The 17,697-nt window shown below is 49.3% G+C and overlaps 2 protein-coding genes across 7 annotated transcripts in view; one reads left to right on the top strand and one right to left on the bottom strand.

Annotated features, from left to right (window-relative positions):
* Positions 1-8,326, bottom strand: part of SAMD4B (sterile alpha motif domain containing 4B) — a 37,839-nt gene extending 29,513 nt beyond the window's left edge. For all 3 annotated transcript variants that reach the window (XM_059153542.1, XM_059153543.1, XM_059153544.1), the window contains exon 1: positions 8,194-8,326. The gene's annotated coding sequence lies outside the window, so the exon portion shown is untranslated. The remainder of the gene's footprint in view (positions 1-8,193) is intronic.
* Positions 8,327-8,786: 460 nt separating this feature from the next.
* On the top strand, positions 8,787-17,697 carry GMFG (glia maturation factor gamma). 4 transcript variants are annotated; one of them, XM_059153551.1, is made up of 8 exons: positions 8,787-9,076; positions 13,413-13,480; positions 13,919-14,015; positions 14,135-14,184; positions 15,259-15,308; positions 16,762-16,844; positions 17,288-17,361; positions 17,507-17,697. In XM_059153551.1, the coding sequence occupies exons 2-8, from the start codon at positions 13,478-13,480 to the stop codon at positions 17,576-17,578; spliced, it is 429 nt and encodes a 142-aa protein (XP_059009534.1). In that variant the 5' UTR covers positions 8,787-9,076; positions 13,413-13,477; the 3' UTR covers positions 17,579-17,697. The 4 variants fall into 4 exon arrangements, with proteins under 4 accessions (XP_059009534.1, XP_059009536.1, XP_059009533.1 ...); XM_059153550.1 differs by lacking the exon at positions 8,787-9,076 and adding an exon at positions 9,161-9,264; XM_059153553.1 differs by lacking the exon at positions 13,413-13,480 and having other exon boundaries at positions 8,788-9,076.

Here is a 17,697-nt window from a genome sequence, read left to right as displayed (position 1 = left end):
CAGTCCCAATATTACCGCTGCCATATTTGGTCTTCAACGGACCAAGTAACCTTCTTTCGAAGCATCTATCAACCCTGGAAGGTGGGAAATGAAGCCAAAATCGGCTAAGAGGTTCTAGGAAAAACTGTTCACTAGGCTCCCCTCTTTGGCTTCAAACAGCAAGAGGTGGCCCACAGATAGGAGGTACCTCTGCAGGTCAGCTCTCCTCATTCAGAAGCCAGACTGTGGAGTCAGATATGGCTGAAACCTGGGCTCTCCTGCTGATACTTACTTACTCTGTTGACCTTAAGCAAGTAACTCAGTTTCTTCCTCAGTGAATCTTGTTGTAAGAATAAAATGAAACAATGTGTATAAAAATACCTATATGAATGCTTAGCATATTTCCCTATACCACCTATCGTGTCATATGCTAGACCTCATGCTAACAGCTTTTTGTGGATGAGTTCATTTGATTCTAAAAACAACATATATGCTATATTTCACATATATATACGAGGTACACGTGTATTCCACAGATGTACACACACATTATTAACATTTCACAAAAGGAGAAACAGACACAGAAAAGGTTAAGCCTCCTAAGACTATATCCAGCTAAGCTGAGATTTTCAAGGCCAGTCTGTCCAGCTTAAGAGCTCTTGCTTGTTCCTAAGAATGTTACAACCTCCTATAAGTTCACTTCCATTGCCTAGAAAAGTTGGGCAAAAGGTAAACCCTTTAATGCCAACATCTCTGGATAAATAAGAGGGTCCTGTTAACCTTCTTACCCATTCTTAGCCCTTCTATAGCACCCACCTAGGCCTCTGAAGAACTCATACTTCATGAATAAGGTACCAGGCTAGTTACCTAAGGTTAACTCACTATCCTGACTTGAGAAGAACAGGAGAATGTCAGATGCCAAGGGAGCTCAACTTCTTTTTTATAAAGATCAACCATTATTTTCAGAAACTCTTGAAATATGTACACAAAATATATATAATATTGCCTCAGCCAAGAATGAGGCTTTTGTATGAATAGTTCTCGGGAACAGAGGGAGAGGAGGAAGAAGCCAGGCAGGGCCTTCTGGAAAGCTGTGGGAAAACTTGAAGTAGAGAGGAAGCTGGTATCCTGTCCCCCTTGCCCCCATGTATTGCTCTCTTTCACTCATCCGATGCTTAAATGTGTTGACCCTTCACCAATGTAACTCCATCTTTAGCTCTTTCCTTTCTCTATACTAGTATCCTTCACTTGATAATCAACTCCCACAGGTTCAACTATCACCTTCTTGTGGACAACTGAGAATTTCTTAAAGTCATCTTGGACTTCTTTCTCTTCCATAAGATCTATTCATCTGGTCTTGATAATTCTTTTTTTCTTAACATCAACTTAACATGCCCTCCTTTCTCTTTCCCAAAACTCAAGTGGCTCTGGGACTATGCTGTCTGGGTTGGAAACAGAATCCTACCATTTACTACCTATGTAACTTTGGGCAAGAGATTTCACCTTGCTGTGACTGTTTTCTCATCTGTAAAATGGGTTTAAAATAGTACCTACTTATAGAGCTGTTAGCTACTATCATCTTGGATTCCTCTCTCTCTCTCTAATCCCATTATTTTAATTTTTAACTTTTTATTAACATATAATGTATTATTAGCCCTAGGGGTACAGGTCTGTGAATCGTCAGGCCTACACACTTCACAGCACTCACCATAGCACATACCCTCCACAATGTCCTTTAACCCAACCACCCTCTCCCTACCCCTCACCCCCCAGCTCTCTAATTCCATTATTAAGTCCTATTTTCTCTATACTGAAAATACATCTAGTTCTCTCATTTTTTACTGCCACCACCATATTCAAGTTATCATCTTTTTTCATCTGGACAAACGTAATGCCTCCTAATCAACCTCCTGCTTCCATTTTTACCTGTTTTCCTTGCAGAAACCAATGAACATTCTTTTTCTTTTTTTCTTTTTTTTTAAGATTTTAATTATTTATTTGAGAGAGAGTGAGAGCATGAGAGCTGAGAAGGTTAGAGAGAGAAGCGAGCTCCCCATGGAGCTGGGAACCCGATGCGGGGCTCGATCCCAAGATTCTGGGACTTGAGCTGAAGGCAGTTGCTTAACCAACTGAGCCACCCAGGTGCCCACCAGTGAAAATTCAACAAAAAAAGAAAAAAGGAAGTAACGAAGTCAGACCATGTCACTGTCTTGTTTTAAAAACCCTCTATAGCTTCCCAAGTCTCTTAAATAAACATATGAACTCCTTACCAAGGCCCACAAGGTCCTATGTGATCTAGACTCTGTCAACCTCTCCAATCCCTTGCCCCTTCTCCCTTACACTGGTTTCCTTGTTGTTCCTTGAACACATCTCAAGGTTTCTGTCACTTTTGTTGACCCCTCTACCTGAAATGTTCTTACCAGATCACCACATGGCTGGTTCCCTCCCATCAATCAGATCTGGGTTCATATGTGCCCCAGTCTTCCTCATCTCCCCAGGAAGGAGTTTTTGGTCTGATATCATCCAAAGGCATTTCTTTGAAGGCTGCAGCTCTTCCAGAAATGCCTAGACTGTAAGATCCATGAGGGAAGGAAAGGCTGTGGCTCTATTATTCATGGCTATGTTTTCAGTTCCTAGCATAGCACCTGGCACACAGCAAGCACACCTTCAATATATCTGTGAAATATTCCCCCTCCCGCCACCACAACCCTTACAGCAGTCCTTTCTCCACATAAAACAATGCTTAGACTGGAATGCCCCACTCCAAGATCACCCCACAATTATGCCTTCTCATCTTTGAGGTTATCAGGTTCAATTGTCACATCCTCAGAGGCCAATTCTGACCATTCTGAATATGGTGGCCATAGCCACCCTCTTTTTCACTCTACTGTTTTAATTTCTTCATAGCACATATCACAGATTTGTTTATGTATCTCTCCACTGCCCCATCAGAATGTAAGCACCATGAGTTCCAATACCTCGACTGTTTCTTCAGTGCCTCCATAAATTGTTTAACTGCTAGAGTTGAAACTTTTATACTGCAAACACTGTTCTATAACCTGCCCTCAACAGACTCTATTCAACAAATTTACACTAGAACAAAACAAAACTCTACTCAAAGTAATTTACCTAACTCTTCACAAAGTTCAGAGTCCAAAAAACCCAAAGTTGAAGTACAAAACTGAACACCACTACTCCTGGATTCCGCTACCCTACCCTGGAGCTACCATGAAAACTGGGCAGCCATCTCTTCCCTGTCTCTATCAGTAAGATCCCAAAGGAAAGTATGGTTGGGTCAGGCTAACCACTGACTCTCTGGATCCAAACAATCACAGAGTGGAGAATGACTAGGGCTGAAGAACAAGGGAGGAGGGAGACTGTCACCAGTACTCAGTAAGGTTGTGGTATGGAATCACAGCAACCTCAGCAAGCAAGAGACAATTCCAGGGTATAAAACCCCAAACATGTCCCTAAGGATCTTCTGTTACTTCACACTTATTCAGGAAAGAAACTGTTTTCACACTGGGGCTCTCAGGAAAGAGTTCTCTTTCCACTAAAGCTGTTAAGGAGGTAGGATGTAAGCCTGGAGTTGCTGAAGGCCATTTTAGTCACCACAAGTAGAAACCTGTTGAGGATGAAGCTAACTCTTTGGAGAAATGGGCAGAGATTACTGAGAAGAGTGTTTGAACTCCTGGATAAAGCTAGGTCTGAAGCCAATCTAGACCTGGACTTTTTAGTAACACAAGCCAATTAATTCTCTTTTTTGATTAAACCAGTTCGAACTAAGGTTCTGTCATTTTCGTCTCTGGAGTATAGGCTCACCTAAGCCATTTATTTATGAGCCATTTATTCTTGGTAACACTGAGCAGTTATACACAGGGCACTGTTCTAGATACTTTATATGTATTAACTAGTTCAATCCTTACAATAATTTTATAATATAGAATATCATTATTAGTTTCATTTTTTAGATGTGGAAACTAAGAACCAGAATAAAATTTAAGTAATTATTCTAGGTCACAAAACTGGTAAGTGACCATGTGGGATGGAAATCCTGTCTGGCCCCAGAATCAGCATACTTAACCATTATGCTACAACGCCTCACTGCACCCAACCCTATCGGAACAGAAAATCCAACTCTATGACTCATGGCACTATCATCTTGGGATTGACAGGGTCCAGAGACCTATTTGTGCCACCTGTCTTCAATTTCATCATTCGTAAAATGAAGTTAATTGTAGCTTACCTACCTCATAGGGTTCCTATGAGGAACACGAGATGAGAATACATGTGAAGCGTTTAGACAGTGACTGGCAAATAGTAATTACTCAATAAATAGTAGCCATTAGTATTATCACTCTATGGGTCACAAAAGTGCAGCTGGCAAATACAACAGAGATCGAAGAGATCTGTTTTCTTTCATCTCTGTCCTTTAAGTGAAGAGAAGAGATGCATGGGTGGGAGATGAGGAGGCCTTCTTCTTGCCTTTGGCCCACTGCAAAGCTGTTAACTGTCTAGAAGGCTACTCACCACTGTCCCAACTCCTGTGGAACATCACCGAGCCCCAAAACCACCTTTCCATGAAGGCTTTACAAATAAAAGGATCCCTCTTTCACTGCCAAATTTCCACAGCATATATTTGTACCTCATGTTCTGTCCCATGTACCTGCCCAAAACCTCTAATGTACTGTGAGCACACTGAAGGCAGGCCCCACTGTTTATCCTGTGATCTCTGTTTCCTCTTCTAGACCCTAGAGAGAAACAGAATCCCTCAGAGAAAGCTGAGAGCCCTGTGGAGGCCCCAGACTTACAAAGGTGAGAAGCTAACCAGGATGGGCTGCAGGTCACCGAGAATAGGACCTAAGGCAGCTCAGAATCAGGAATGAGCACACAGAAAAGTCCCTCAAACAGCAGTAGGAGGGGCAAGACAGCCTCTTCTAGGAGGAGAGACAATGGGAGCTGGGTAGAGAGAGAGGACAAGAGGGGGTAGGGAAGGTGTAATAGAACCTGAATGGGGAGTGAGATCTGAAAAACTTAAGAGATTTCTTGCCAAATGCAGGAGGAGAAGTTGCCCATTCTCTAATAATTCCCAGTAACTTACAGAGGGCAGATCCCAGTGTGGGATTCAGAGACAAGTAAGACACATCCCAGTACTTTCCAAACTGGCTAGTCCAGTGAGGATGAGTAGACAAGTACATGAAAAACTACAAGGGAGAAGGTGAGTAGTGCTCTAAGAAGTAAAAGAGAGGACTCTCAACAGTAAGACACAGAGAATGAAAAGACCAGAGGGTGTCTTAAAGGGAGAGTGCCTACGTGGAGAGAAACAGATGAAGATTAGAAATGGACATGTGTTCAAGGAGATATCAATTTGAAGTGAAGCCCCAAAGGCTGGGGTATGGTGTGGAAGGGAAGCCAGAAGGTGAAAGTGCTGAGAGAGACCTGTAAATAAACCATTTGAAGGTAGAATATGAAGTAATTGCTCAGAGGGTGGGGTAACCTCTGAGAGAAGCCAGAATCCTTTCAAGGAGGCAGACTTTTTGGAAGATGGATATTTCACAAAGGGAACTCTCAGGAAAATGGGGGTGGGCAGGAGTTCAGAGGTATACCCTGAAGCATCTTTCAGGGGGCTTTCTGTGGCAAAAGGGAAATCTTGGGGGACAATGGTTCTCAAACTCAAGCATGCACCAGAATCACCAGGTGGGTCCCTAAAAACAGACTGCTGGATCCTACTCTCAGGTCTTCGGGTTCAATAGGTCTGGGCTGGACCCAAGAATCTGCATTTCTAACCAGTTCCCAGGTGATGTTGATGCTGCTGGCCCAAGGACCGTGCTTTAAGGATCACTGGTATAGGGGAAGGGATTCTTTAGTGAGGAGGCCCTCAAACGGGAAAAGGAAGGAGAAGGCTGCTGAAAAGAAAATGGGGGAGTCCTCAGGAAGTCTCTAAGGGGGGGTTGAGGGTCTCTCAATCTCCAAAGGGAGGAGTCGTCTTTGAGGATGAAACCTAAAAAACCAAAACGGCCTGTTTCTGAAGGTTGAGATTTCAAGAGGTGAGGCTGTCTCTTGAGGATCTTTTCATTAAAAGGAGACAGTGGAGGCTCTAGAGGGTGAGGGGAACCTGGAAGATGCTGGGGACCTCTGAAGGGATAATGTGGGGAAGGAGACTCAAAGCTGAGAAGGATCTCTGAGTTGATTTCAAAGAAAAAAGAACAGAGATGGTGAGAGGATATAAACAGGAATCCTAAAAGGGGTAAATCTGATAGGGTACTGAATGGAAGCATGAGGCAATGTTCCGAAGAAGTCTCAGAAAGTGCTAAGGATTAGGTTGTCCATGCAGGGCAATTTTGAAGAAAATTCTCTAAAGGGTGTCTGCAGGAGGTGTGGTCTCCAGAGAAAGGCTTTGGATGTGCTGTGGCAGGATGGCAGAGATCTTTTCAGGAACTCCTAAGCTTAGCTGAGCTTAGATGAGGAGAAACCTCTGATTAAAGTCTTCGAAAGATAAAGTATGGGACAAGTGGGTCTTCTGAGTAGAATGTGGGAATGTTAGGGTAGAAGGTCTTTCAGAAAGAATTCTGGGACTTTCTAAGAGCAGGACCTGTTATTTTAAGGGAAGACTGAATAGGGAGGAGGTTCTAGAGGATGTGAGGGAACCTGTGAGGAAGAGCTCAGGGAGGGAAGTCTCTAGGAAAAGTGTCTTAGTAAGGCAGGAGCTCTGAACAGTGATTCTGTGGGTTCTGGGGGTGTGTCAGAAGGGTCTCTGGGAGGGTTTTCAAGGGCTTATACCAGGAGAGCTCAAGGGGTTGCCGAGGTCTCCGAGAAGATGTGAGGACATCTTGGAAAAACTGCATCTCACAGAGATCATGAAGAGTCTTAAAATTTAACAGGTTTTGAAACTTCAACTAAAAGCCAGTCTAGAAAGGGGAATTTTCAAGGGTCATCTAAAGAGAATTCTAGAGGATATCAGAGACTACAAGGGACCTTTTTTGAATCCTGAAGACATCTGTGGAACATGTGGTGTAAGTTACCAAGAAAGAGTTGGGATAGGTAACAGGGCTTGTGGAAAAGGCTTTTGGAATATGGGATATGAGTTCTCCAAAGATTTCAGTGACTCTCTGGAGGAGACATTTGGGAGAAGTGAGGGTGGTCTTGGGGGAAGATTCTTGGGGTATGTGAGGGTGATCTCTAAGGCATTTCAGGCTGGTGAGACTTGGGGGACCCAAAATCTTTGGGATCTGTGGAAGGGTCCTAAGGAATGACTTCCCAAAGGGGGAGTGTGTATGGGAGATGACTGGCGCTTGGGTGGAGGGAGGGTCCTCCAGGTGAATTTTGGGGATGTGAGGACATTTCAAAGTCTCTGAGGAAGAATTTCAGGGTATATCAGGGGCATTCCAAAGGACATGGTGGCAGGGAGGGGTTTGGAGATTTGGGGGCCATGTGTGAAACATCTCCCAGGTGATTTCTGGTGTGGGGGTAGGTAGGAGGGAAAATTCTTGGGACCTATGAGGCGGAAGACCTGAGGAGATTGTGGAGATATGCGAAATAGGTCTCCGGGGAAGATTTCTGGAATGTGCGGGGTCTGGAGGGGATCTCAGGGAGACTGCAGGAGATTTTTAGGGCTTATGAGGGAGGCTCGGGGAGGAGATATGACACACATTGTTGGAATAGATGAGGAGTGGCCTCCGGGGAATATTTCTGGACGGAGGAGGAGGATGGGGATCTGGGGCCAGAGGAGGGGTTCGCTGGGGAAGATTTCCGAGACCTAACCCGGCGTCTGGACAAGATTCTGTGGACGTAAGGCGGGGAGAGGGGGCGGGGGGTCTTTCGGAAAGATTTCGGGCAGGAGGAGGGGTGCGGGTTTTCAAGGGGGCTCTGGGGCGGCTTTGGCGTGGCTGTGGGAACGCCCTCCAAGGAGGTGTCTGAGGCAGACCTGCGGGGGGGGGGGTTCGGGGGTAGGTCCCCCAGCCCCTCGCGGTCCCCAGGGTGTGAGGAGGGTTTCAGAGAAAAGCTTCCCAGGCGGCCTGGGCGGGCGACTCGGGGGTCGAGGGTGGGGGATTCTCTCGAGGGCCGGGACCCCCGAGGCCCGCGCTCGCCGCCGCCCGCCGCTCGGGGTCCCTGAGGGGGCGGGGCCGCCCGCGCGGCCTGGGGCGCCCTGAGGTGAGCCCCGCGCGCCCCGACCCGCCGCCGCCCTGCCGCCGCCCGGCCCTGTCCGCGACTCACCGCCTCGGCCTCCGCCGCCGCCGCCGCCGCTCGGGCCTCCTCAGGCCCCCGCCGCCGCCGTCTCCCCCTCTCCGGCCCGCGAGCTCCCCTCCCTCCTCCCGCACCGACCACCACCGCCGCCGCCGCCGCCGCCGCCGCCGCCGCCGCCGCCGTCGCGCTGCGTCACCGCGCCGTGCGTCACCGCCCCTGGCCCCGCCCCGCCGGGGCCGCTGCTCGCCGGCATTAGCTCACGCCGCGGTGACGAACGGCGCGCCCGCCAACGGGCGGCGAGGGCAGCCCGAAGGGCGGGAGGTGTGCGCGGAGAAAGGCGGGGTCCTGGCGGAGAGGGGAACGCTGGGGGTTGAGCGAAGCCCAAGAGGCCCGCCCCCCACGCGCTGGGATTGGTTGACCGCGGGGCTGACGGGCAGTCGGCCCCTCCGGGACCTGGGGGCGGGCGGGCGGGGCGCGCGCGCGGCGTTGCCATGGGCGACGGGCGCGGGGGAGCCGGGGATTAGGCCTCCCCGCCCGCAGGGGGCAGTCTCGCGCGCGTCTACCTCAGCGGCCGCGAGCTAGGTCACAATTCCTGAATCTGGTGTTCAAGGCCTGCCTCCCCTCCCCTCTTGCACCGTCCGCCTAAGGCCTGGGCCCAAGTGGGCCCGAGCGGCCAGGTTACAGTTTGGCGCTCAGGCTCTGGACGCTCAGCTCTATCACCGCAACTCTGTCTGAACTTGCTGCTTCGTGTCCCAAGTGGGAATAGGATTGAAAGAGACGATGCGTAGAAAGCGCTTGGCACAATGGAGGTCGTCAACAAATGGGAGTTGTTGCTTTGACTATTGTAATCTGTTCATGCCGCAAGCTTTCCTGGATCTGGTGACTAAGCGGAGCGGGGGCCCTCACCCAGAAGGTGACCGAGACATGGCGTCTTTGAGGAACTCCAAAGAAAATACAGTCGGGGTGGACGGAGTGTAGAGTTCCGGGCAAGGAGTGGTGGGAAATGAGCTGTGGCCAGATGTTTGGCCACTTGAGGGAGTTTGGGCTTGTCTTGAGGACGCTAGGGAGCCATGGAAGGGCTTCAAGTCAGGGAGAGTCATGGTGAGTTGGGGATTTGGAAAGATGGCTCCGGCTTTCATATGGAGCGTGGATTGGAGGGAATAAAACTGGGGCCTTCAGTAAAGGGAGGCAGTTGGGGTGGAACAGGGGCGTTTGCACCGGGGTGGGACTGTGGGAAAGGGAGGAGGTGTGGGTGGAAGAGACGCCCAGGAGGCCTAGTGAACCTGTCTTGGGACTGGCTGGCTGCAGAGCCGGGAGAGAGATTGAAATCCTAGACAAGGCCTCTGGATGGGGGGTTTAGGGGTTAGTGGTTTCTCCCTCAAAAGGAGACCCAGAAGAGAAGCAAGTTTGGAAGATGCTGAGTTCAGTGTGGGCTACCCAGCAGCGGGGCGGAGGTGCGGGTGGGGGGGGGGGGCGGGGGCGGGCAGGAGGCTGCACAGAGATGGGTCTGGAGCTTAAGAGAACTTGGGGCCGGAAACCAAGATTTGAGGTTCATCAAAGATGGTAATTGAAGCTGTGGGTGATCTAGCCTTGGAGGATACGAAGGATGAATGGAGACAAGGACTCAACAGAACCCTAAGAAAGGAGGACACCTAAGGTTTGAGCAAAGGAATGGGCATCTGTCCAAGATTGAGAAGGGACAGCCAGACAGGAAAAGGCAGTGAGGAAAGTTCATTTCAAGCCAGGCTGGCAGAGGGTATGGAATCCCATCCATTACCTCCTCTGTTTAAGCAAAAACCTTCGTGGCATGTAGAGTAGTTCAATAGATACCATTTCATTTATTCATTCAGTGATACTCAAGTACCTAATCTGTGTCAGGGGCTTCAAGGTTCACTAGAACCTTGTTTCTAGAAATTCAGCAATGGAACAAAGCTTACATTCATGCCTGAAGCTTAAATTCTGGTTGAGGGAACACAATAAATAGATGTTATTTATTTATTTATTTTGACAGAGAGATCACAAGTAGGCAGAGGGGGAAGCAGGCTCCCTGCTGAGCAGAGAGCCCATGTGGGGCTCGATCCCAGGACCCTGAGATCATGACCTGAGCCGAAGACAGAGGCTTAACCCACTGAGCCACCCAGGCACCTCTAGGGGACACGATAAATAAATAAATATAATGTGACTTGGTGATAAGTACTACAGGGAAAAATAAAGCAAGCTGAGGGGATGGAGTGATGAGGTCAGCACTGTTTTAGCTGGGGGAAAGGTGTGATCAGGTGAGGTTTGAGCAGAGATCTGAAGAAAGGAAGGGGTAAGCCATAAGGGAAAGAAGGTTCCTAAAAGAGGGAACAGCAAGTGCAAAGGCCCAGTGGCAGGCTTATTCACAGAACCACAAAGAGGATAATGTGGCTGCAATGGAGTGACCAAAGAGGGGAGGGTAGGAGAAGACAAGGTCCAGGTGGTAATGGAGGAGGGGTGGTGGCAGATAAAGGCCACTGTAAGGATTCTAGCTTTTACAACTAGCTTTTACCCAAATAACATGGAGGCTGTAGGAGGATTTGAGAGAGGAAGTGTGTCATCTGCCTTGGGTTTTATTAGGATCCCTATGGCAGTCCTCTGAAAAATAGTGTGTCTGTGGGGGGGGTGGGCACAAGGGGACAGTGAGGAGGTTGCTGCAAGAGTTCAAGCAGGAGATGAAGATTTGGGGGACCAGGGTATGGGCCGTGCATGGAGGGGGGTGATGGGGAGGTTCTGGTTACATATCCAAGTTCAGAACTGACAATTCTGATGTACAGTGAGAGGAATGAGACAGGTTAAGGATGACTAAGACATCCATGTGGAAATAATCAGCTTAGCAGCTGGATGTAGGAGTCTATGTAGAGTCCACAGAGAAACCTAGGCTGGAGAAATAATTGGGGTATGCCCTTTGAAAGCCAAGAGACTGGATGAGATCAGGAGAGGACGGTAGGTGAAAAAGAGAAGGAGACGAAGGACTGAGCCCTGGGACACCCCACTGTTAAAAGGAAGAATCAGGGGCGCCTGGGTGGCTCAGTGGGTTAAGCCGCTGCCTTCGGCCCAGGTCATGATCTCAGGGTCCTGGGATCGAGCCCCGCATCGGGCTCTCTGCTCAGCAGGGAGCCTGCTTCCTCCTCTCTGCCTGCCTCTCTGCCTGCTTGTGATCTCTCTCTGTCAAATAAATAAATAAAATCTTTAAAAAAAAAAAATAGGAAGAATCAGCAAGAGGCCGAGAAGGAACACAGCCAGAACACTCAGAGGAAACCCAGGCCAGGGTGTTGTCCTGAAAGCCAAGTGAAGAAAGTGTTAATTCAGGGCACAGAGAAGGATGGATGGTGACACATGCAGCTGCCAGGGCACAACAGACAAAGACTGAGAATTGACCAGTAAGTCCAACACCATAATTGGTGGCCCAGACAAGGCTACGTCAGGGGATGGGGACAGGAGTCACAATCTGCTGGGAGAGAGTTGAGAAAATCAGGAGGAGACATTGGAGGCAGCAAGTATAGATGATTCTTTAGAGAAGTTTTGCTGAAAAGGGAAGGAAATGAATGGGCAATGCTGGACGGGAGATAGGGTTCTTCATTTGTAAGAAGGAAGACAACCCAGGGCGCCTGGGTAGTTCAGTTGGTTGAGTGACTACCTTCAGCTCAGGTCATGATTTGTGAGTCCCAGGATCGAGTCCCTCATCGGGCTCCCAGCTCCATGGGGAGTCTGCTTCTCCCTCTGACCTTCTCCCCTCTCGTGCGCGCGCTCTCTGTCTCTCTCAAATAAATAAAATCTAAAAAATATTAAAAAAAAAAAAAAGAAGGAAGACAACCCTATATGTAGACTGAGAGGAAAGATCTAGTAGGGATGGGAACATTGATGATGCAGGGAAAGGGAGAATAGCTCTAATGACCCCTGTCGTCGGGGGGAGGGGTGGGATCCAGTGCCTGTGGAGGGATTCAGGAAGGTGAGGGTTGGGGGTGGGGGGAAGCTGAACCAATATGGCGGGCCAGCCACTGGGGAGCAGGAACCTGTGAAGAGTCTCTCTTTTTTTTTTTTTTTTCAAAGATTTTATTTATTTGACAGAGATCACAAGTAGACAGAGAGGCAGGCAGAGAGAGATGGGGAAGCAGGCTACCCCGCTGAGCAGAGAGCCTGATGCGGGGCTTGATCCCATCCTGGGATCATGACCTGAGTCAAGGCAGAGGCTTTAACCCACTGAGCCACCCAGGCGCCCCTAGTGAAGAGTCTCTTGTTGGCTTTTATTTTCTCACTGAAATACAGGGAATTTTCCCATAAATTACTTCCCTTTTATTTCTCCTTTATATGACAGGACACTGTATTGATTTGGGGGGGTAGGGGTTTGTGGTATAAGTAGGTTACAATATCTAGGACTTTGATTTCATGGTGGGAAAGGGGGCAACACAAAATGCACTTAATAAAAAAGGGAGTACTGGTCTGACACAACTGGACACCATTGTTGTAAGGCCCGTTATTAGGCCCTGAGGCTGAATAAGTGCAGGAAAAAATCCAGCATTACCTGGAATAATGGAGTGGAGTCTCCACAGGATAATGTGGAATCTCGATATCCCCATCAATAACGGTGGGTGTCAGGCTAGCAAACATCCCTAAGCTCCCCTTTTCTACTCTGGAATTAAAATATTCCTCCTCCAGGAAGTTCTCCTGGATCGTCCCCACTCTGGAATTAAAATATTAACTTAAATTAAATTAAAATATTCCAGAGTGGGGACGATCCAGGAGAACTTACTGGAGGAGGGGAGGAGCTAAAGAGCTATCTCTCTCAAGTAAGCAGAGAGGCAGGCAGAGAGAGAGAGAAGGAAGCAGGCCCCCTGCCGAGCAAAGAGCCCGATGCAGCTGATCCCAGGACCCTGAGAACATGACCCCAGCCAAAGGCAGAGGCCCTAACCCACTGAGCCACAGAGGCGCCCCAGACCTTGCTCTTATGTACAGTGTATTGAGCATGTCCACCATGCCAGGAGGTATGTAAGGCTGTTTTATCCCTACAGGAATCCTGAATCAGAGGGATGAAGCTACCTAGCTAGGGTCACACAGCAAGGCAGCATTTGAATCTGGGTCTGGGTGATTGCAAAGCCTGGGAGGTCCTGGCAGATGAGGGGAAGGAAGGAAGGGGAGGAGCCCTCTGAGACAGTTGTCCCAGAATGGGCATAAACAGGATGTGGTGTTGGATGAAACCTTTCCCCTGCCCCACACCCCTCCCCCTGCAGCCCTGGCCCCCAACTCTAGAAGACAGCGGAACTGAGAAAAGAAGAGGCCTGTGGACAGAAAAGTCATGGTTAGGGGGCTGAGGGGGTGTATGGGAAGGGCTGGGGGCTGGGGTGGGGTTGGGGTTGGGAGATTGCCTGGGTGAAGGTCAGCCTGGGGGCTAGTCAGGGGCTGGGAGGGTGACCCCATTGCAGCAAACGGCCTGGCTGGGGGAATAGAGATTCTGGCTCCGGGTTTAGTCCCTAGCAAGCAGATCCTCAATTGTTCCCTGAGGGCACCTGCCTAGAGGGCTGGAGCCCAGCCTCTGCCCTGCTCCCCAAACGCTTGCACTGGTAAGGGGTGGCACCCACCTGCGGAAAGCACCTTTTCCCTAATGTACCCGGGGCGTCCTATGGGCCGTCAGGCCCACCTCTTCATTAGTAGTTGGGGAAACTGAGGTTTAGGGAAGTTGACGGGGTGGGGTGGGGGGCTTACGCTCTCTTAAGCTCTTCCTGGGCTTCTCTGGCAGTCGGATTCCCTGGTGGTGTGTGAGGTGGACCCTGAACTAAAGGAAAAGCTGAGAAAATTTCGCTTCAGAAAAGAGACAGACAATGCAGCCATGATCAGTGAGTGTCATCTCCTCCCCTGGAAGGTTGGTGGAGGGGGTGGGGCCAAGAAGGAAGTCTGGCTAGTGTCCCCACTGGATGGAAGGGGCAACTAACCCCCATATGCCATCCCTCCCCAGTGAAGGTGGACAAGGACCGGCAGATGGTCGTGCTTGAGGAAGAATTTCAGGTGAGGGTATGGGATGGAGGGGGCCACCGAATAGGGCAGGGTGGGACTGGGAGAAAGAACCAGGGGGCTGGAACTGATGCTACGAGCCTGACTTCGGGGTTTAGACAGGACTGGAGGTCAAATCCCAGCTCAGTTGTGACTTGAGGCAAGAGACTTCACCTATATAGGTCTCTGTTTTCTCATCTGTGAAATGGGGATATCTGTACCTACCTGAACCTACCTCTTAGGTAGGTCTATGATTTAGTGCTTTAATCCTTGTCATGGGCCTAGAAGTGGGCCTGGCACATAGAATATGCTCAATAAAATGATGATGGTGATGACAACGATGATGATATTTTATTGGCATGTAAATGAAAGTTTCCAGATAAATCAACAAAAAGCTAGTGGAAATCCTGCATAAAAGGATAGACCTCCCCTTTTCTTGCCTAGATGTCTTTATCAGTCACACAGGGATGCTAATAAGGCTTACTTCGTAGTGTTGTGGTAAGGATTTGAGGGGGTAGCCCATGGAGGCTGGGGCTGTTTGACGGGGCGGTGGGGGGGGATCAACTAGGAGCTGGGCCCTCTCAGGTCCTCTAAAAGACAGTGTAGCAAAATGGTTACAATTTTTTTTTTTTTTTTTTTAGATTTTTTTTTTTTTTTTTTTAATTTATTTGACAGAGAGAGATCACAAGTAGTCAGAGAGGCAGGCAGAGAGAGAGAGAGGAGGAAGCAGACTCCCTGCTGAGCAGAGAGCCCGATGCGGGACTCGATCCCAGGACCCTGAGATCATGACCTGAGCCGAAGGCAGCGGCTTAACCCACTGAGCCACCCAGGCGCCCAAAATGGTTACAATTTGAACCTAGATTCAAATCTGAATCCTGCGGCTCGCTCTCCACAACCTTGGACCAGGGTCTTAACCACCCTGGGCCTGTTTGCTCACCTGTAAAGTGGGGCTAAGAGGAGAAGCTACTGCACAGAATTGTGGGAGAAATCAGTGAGTTAATCTATGTGTGTTTCTTAGACCAGTGCCTAGGCACATAGGTTGACCTTACTTAATGACGGTCTTTGCTTTTTCTCCCCCCTCACCCCTAGAACATTTCTCCAGAGGAACTAAAAACAGAGTTGCCAGAGAGACAGCCCAGGTATCTTGGGGGTAGTGAGGGGAGGGTCAGGCCAGGGAGGGGTGAGGGTGATGATGAAGGAACAGACTGAGGGACCCCTTGGATTCCAGTATTAATCGCGGGTTCTGGTCTGGGTTCAAGGCCATGAATTCACACCCTAGGACTTTTTGTTTGTATACTAATATTTTATTGCAGAATTTTACACTGGTAGTCATGTGATATTAGAGCTTGCTTTCTTTTTTTTTCTGTACAAACATTGTCAGATTTCAGTCTCGTGATTGCACTTCATTAAACAAAAAATGAAATTTTCCTTTTTCAATGCCTGAGAATACTTTGGGAAGTGGAGTTGTTTGACCTTTAATGATTGGGGAGAATCCTGTGTGAAGCCTCCTAAGCTAGTACAAAGGAGGTCTTCGACACTCCTGTGAAGCCTAGTCATGTTATTTTACATCTCCACTGGAGTGAATTTGGGGTGCACCAGGATTTTGACCCGCCATCTCAGGCTCTCCATTCCAGCCAGGACCAGCTCCCCAGGTGTCTGACAAGTGTAGTCACACTGGGCCCCATGCACAGAAGGGAGTCTCAAACACAGACGGGGCTTAGTGCTCTGCGGCTGCCTGCCATCTGGAAATTTTTTATAGTTTTATCTTTGAGTTCGTGTTTTGTGTAAAGTCTGGTGGGACAAGTGGAGCATGTACTGGGGGCTTGGAGCCGCCTTCAGCTCACACATGGTCCCTCCATCAGCCCTGGTTGGTCAGGTTCTCCGCTGGTCGCTGCTACCCTCTGTCCCAGGCAGGGGGTCTGAGTGCAGATAGGGGAGGGTCAGAGTCAGAGTCAGGGTTGGCAGACACCCCCTGCATGACAATTTCCAAGGTCTGTCTAGAAGCGAGCCAGGGGGTGTACTTGCCCTGTGAGTGTCCCCATGCCCAAGAGAGCCCAACTTGAAGTAGTAAGTTTAAAGAGCCAGTGACCAGTCTGGAGAGAGACTGTGGAGCAAAGGGAACAGCTTTTCTCTTGCCTTTTTTTTTCTCTTGCCTTTTGAACAGCAGGCCCCACATTTCCATTTTGCCCTGGGCTTGGCAAATGATGGGCGCTGGCCTTCGTCCCAAAGGTCTAGAGCTTTGGATGGTCCCACGTAGTTCTTGAGCCTTTACACTCCGACACGAATTCCCTGGGCTCAAATCTTTCCTGTATCCACAGAAATCCAGTTAAGTGACTCTGGGCCTCGGTTTTCCCATCTGAAGTATGGGAATAACAAGAGCACTTGTGTCAGGGGGTTATTGTGAATCAAACAAGCACTTACAATGAGTATTTTTCATCCTTTTGTTTTCACTGCCTGTATACTGGGGTCTCATTTGTTAGACCTAGGTTCTCAGACTCAGGCAAGATTTCAAGACTGTGGACTCCGGTAATGGGCATTGGGCCCGGGCTTCAGGCGGAAGTACTGAATTTGATTTCCCTTTGGCTGGTGTAGGTTTGTGGTTTACAGCTATAAGTACGTGCACGAGGATGGCCGAGTGTCCTACCCGTTGTGCTTCATCTTCTCCAGTCCTGTGGGTGAGGCACGGCTCTCCCTGTCCCCACAAGAGGGTCTTAGATTCTGTGCTTGGGGTGTGCAAGAGCGTGTCCGTGGGTGCAGGTATGTGTGACTGGTGACTGTGTGAGTGTGCAGCATGTGTGGCGCATGGGTGTTGGGGTGGGGTGCGAGTTCAGATTCCTTAAGAGCCCACCTGTCCTCCTCAGTCTCAAGGTGTGTAAGCCAGTTAACCTCTCCCTTTTATTTATAAACTCCTACGTGGCCTCTAAACCCTCTCCTGGGACCCTCAGCATAACAAGTCCCTCCCCCAAACAGCCCCCAAACCCTGAGTATGGCTTCAAGAGACCACCTTAGAACAGCTCCCAGGACCCTTCGAAAACTTCAGGGCCTGCAGGACATAACTAGGGCCTTAGTGATAAGCGGGGTCCCCTAGTTACTCTCTTTTCTCTTCTTTTGCACGCAGGCTGCAAGCCTGAACAGCAGATGATGTACGCAGGGAGTAAAAACAGACTGGTGCAGACGGCAGAGCTCACAAAGGTCTGGGCCTGGGGCTGAGGCTCCCCAAGGCTAGGGAGGTAGAGCCCGAGGGTCTGGGCTCCTGTTCTGAGTGGGGGAAGGGGCCAGAGGGCTCACTACTTCACTTCCTGAGTGGGTCTTAATGCGGAGAACTCTCCCTGCCTAGGTGTTTGAAATCCGCACCACTGATGACCTCACTGAAGCCTGGCTCCAAGAGAAGTTGTCTTTCTTTCGTTGACCTCTGAGCTGAGGAACTGGATTCCTGATGTCGGAGTCTCTGAAGAAACTGGGGACTGGGACCCCTAGGACCTGAACGTCTGAGCCCCTAAGGAAATTAAAATGCAGGAATTCAAGAGA

Source organism: Mustela lutreola, chromosome 16, assembly GCF_030435805.1.
Source record: "Mustela lutreola isolate mMusLut2 chromosome 16, mMusLut2.pri, whole genome shotgun sequence".
Taxonomy (NCBI): Eukaryota; Metazoa; Chordata; class Mammalia; order Carnivora; family Mustelidae; genus Mustela; species Mustela lutreola.
Note: the sequence above shows the minus strand (reverse complement) of the source record. Positions and strands in the feature narration are given on the sequence as shown.

Coding starts and splice junctions, on each gene's coding strand:
- GMFG (XM_059153551.1), top strand. Junction 14,016..14,134: donor AGACAATGCAGCCATGATCA/GTGAGTGTCATC, acceptor ATCCCTCCCCAG/TGAAGGTGGACAAGGACCGG. Junction 15,309..16,761: donor TTGCCAGAGAGACAGCCCAG/GTATCTTGGGGG, acceptor TGGCTGGTGTAG/GTTTGTGGTTTACAGCTATA.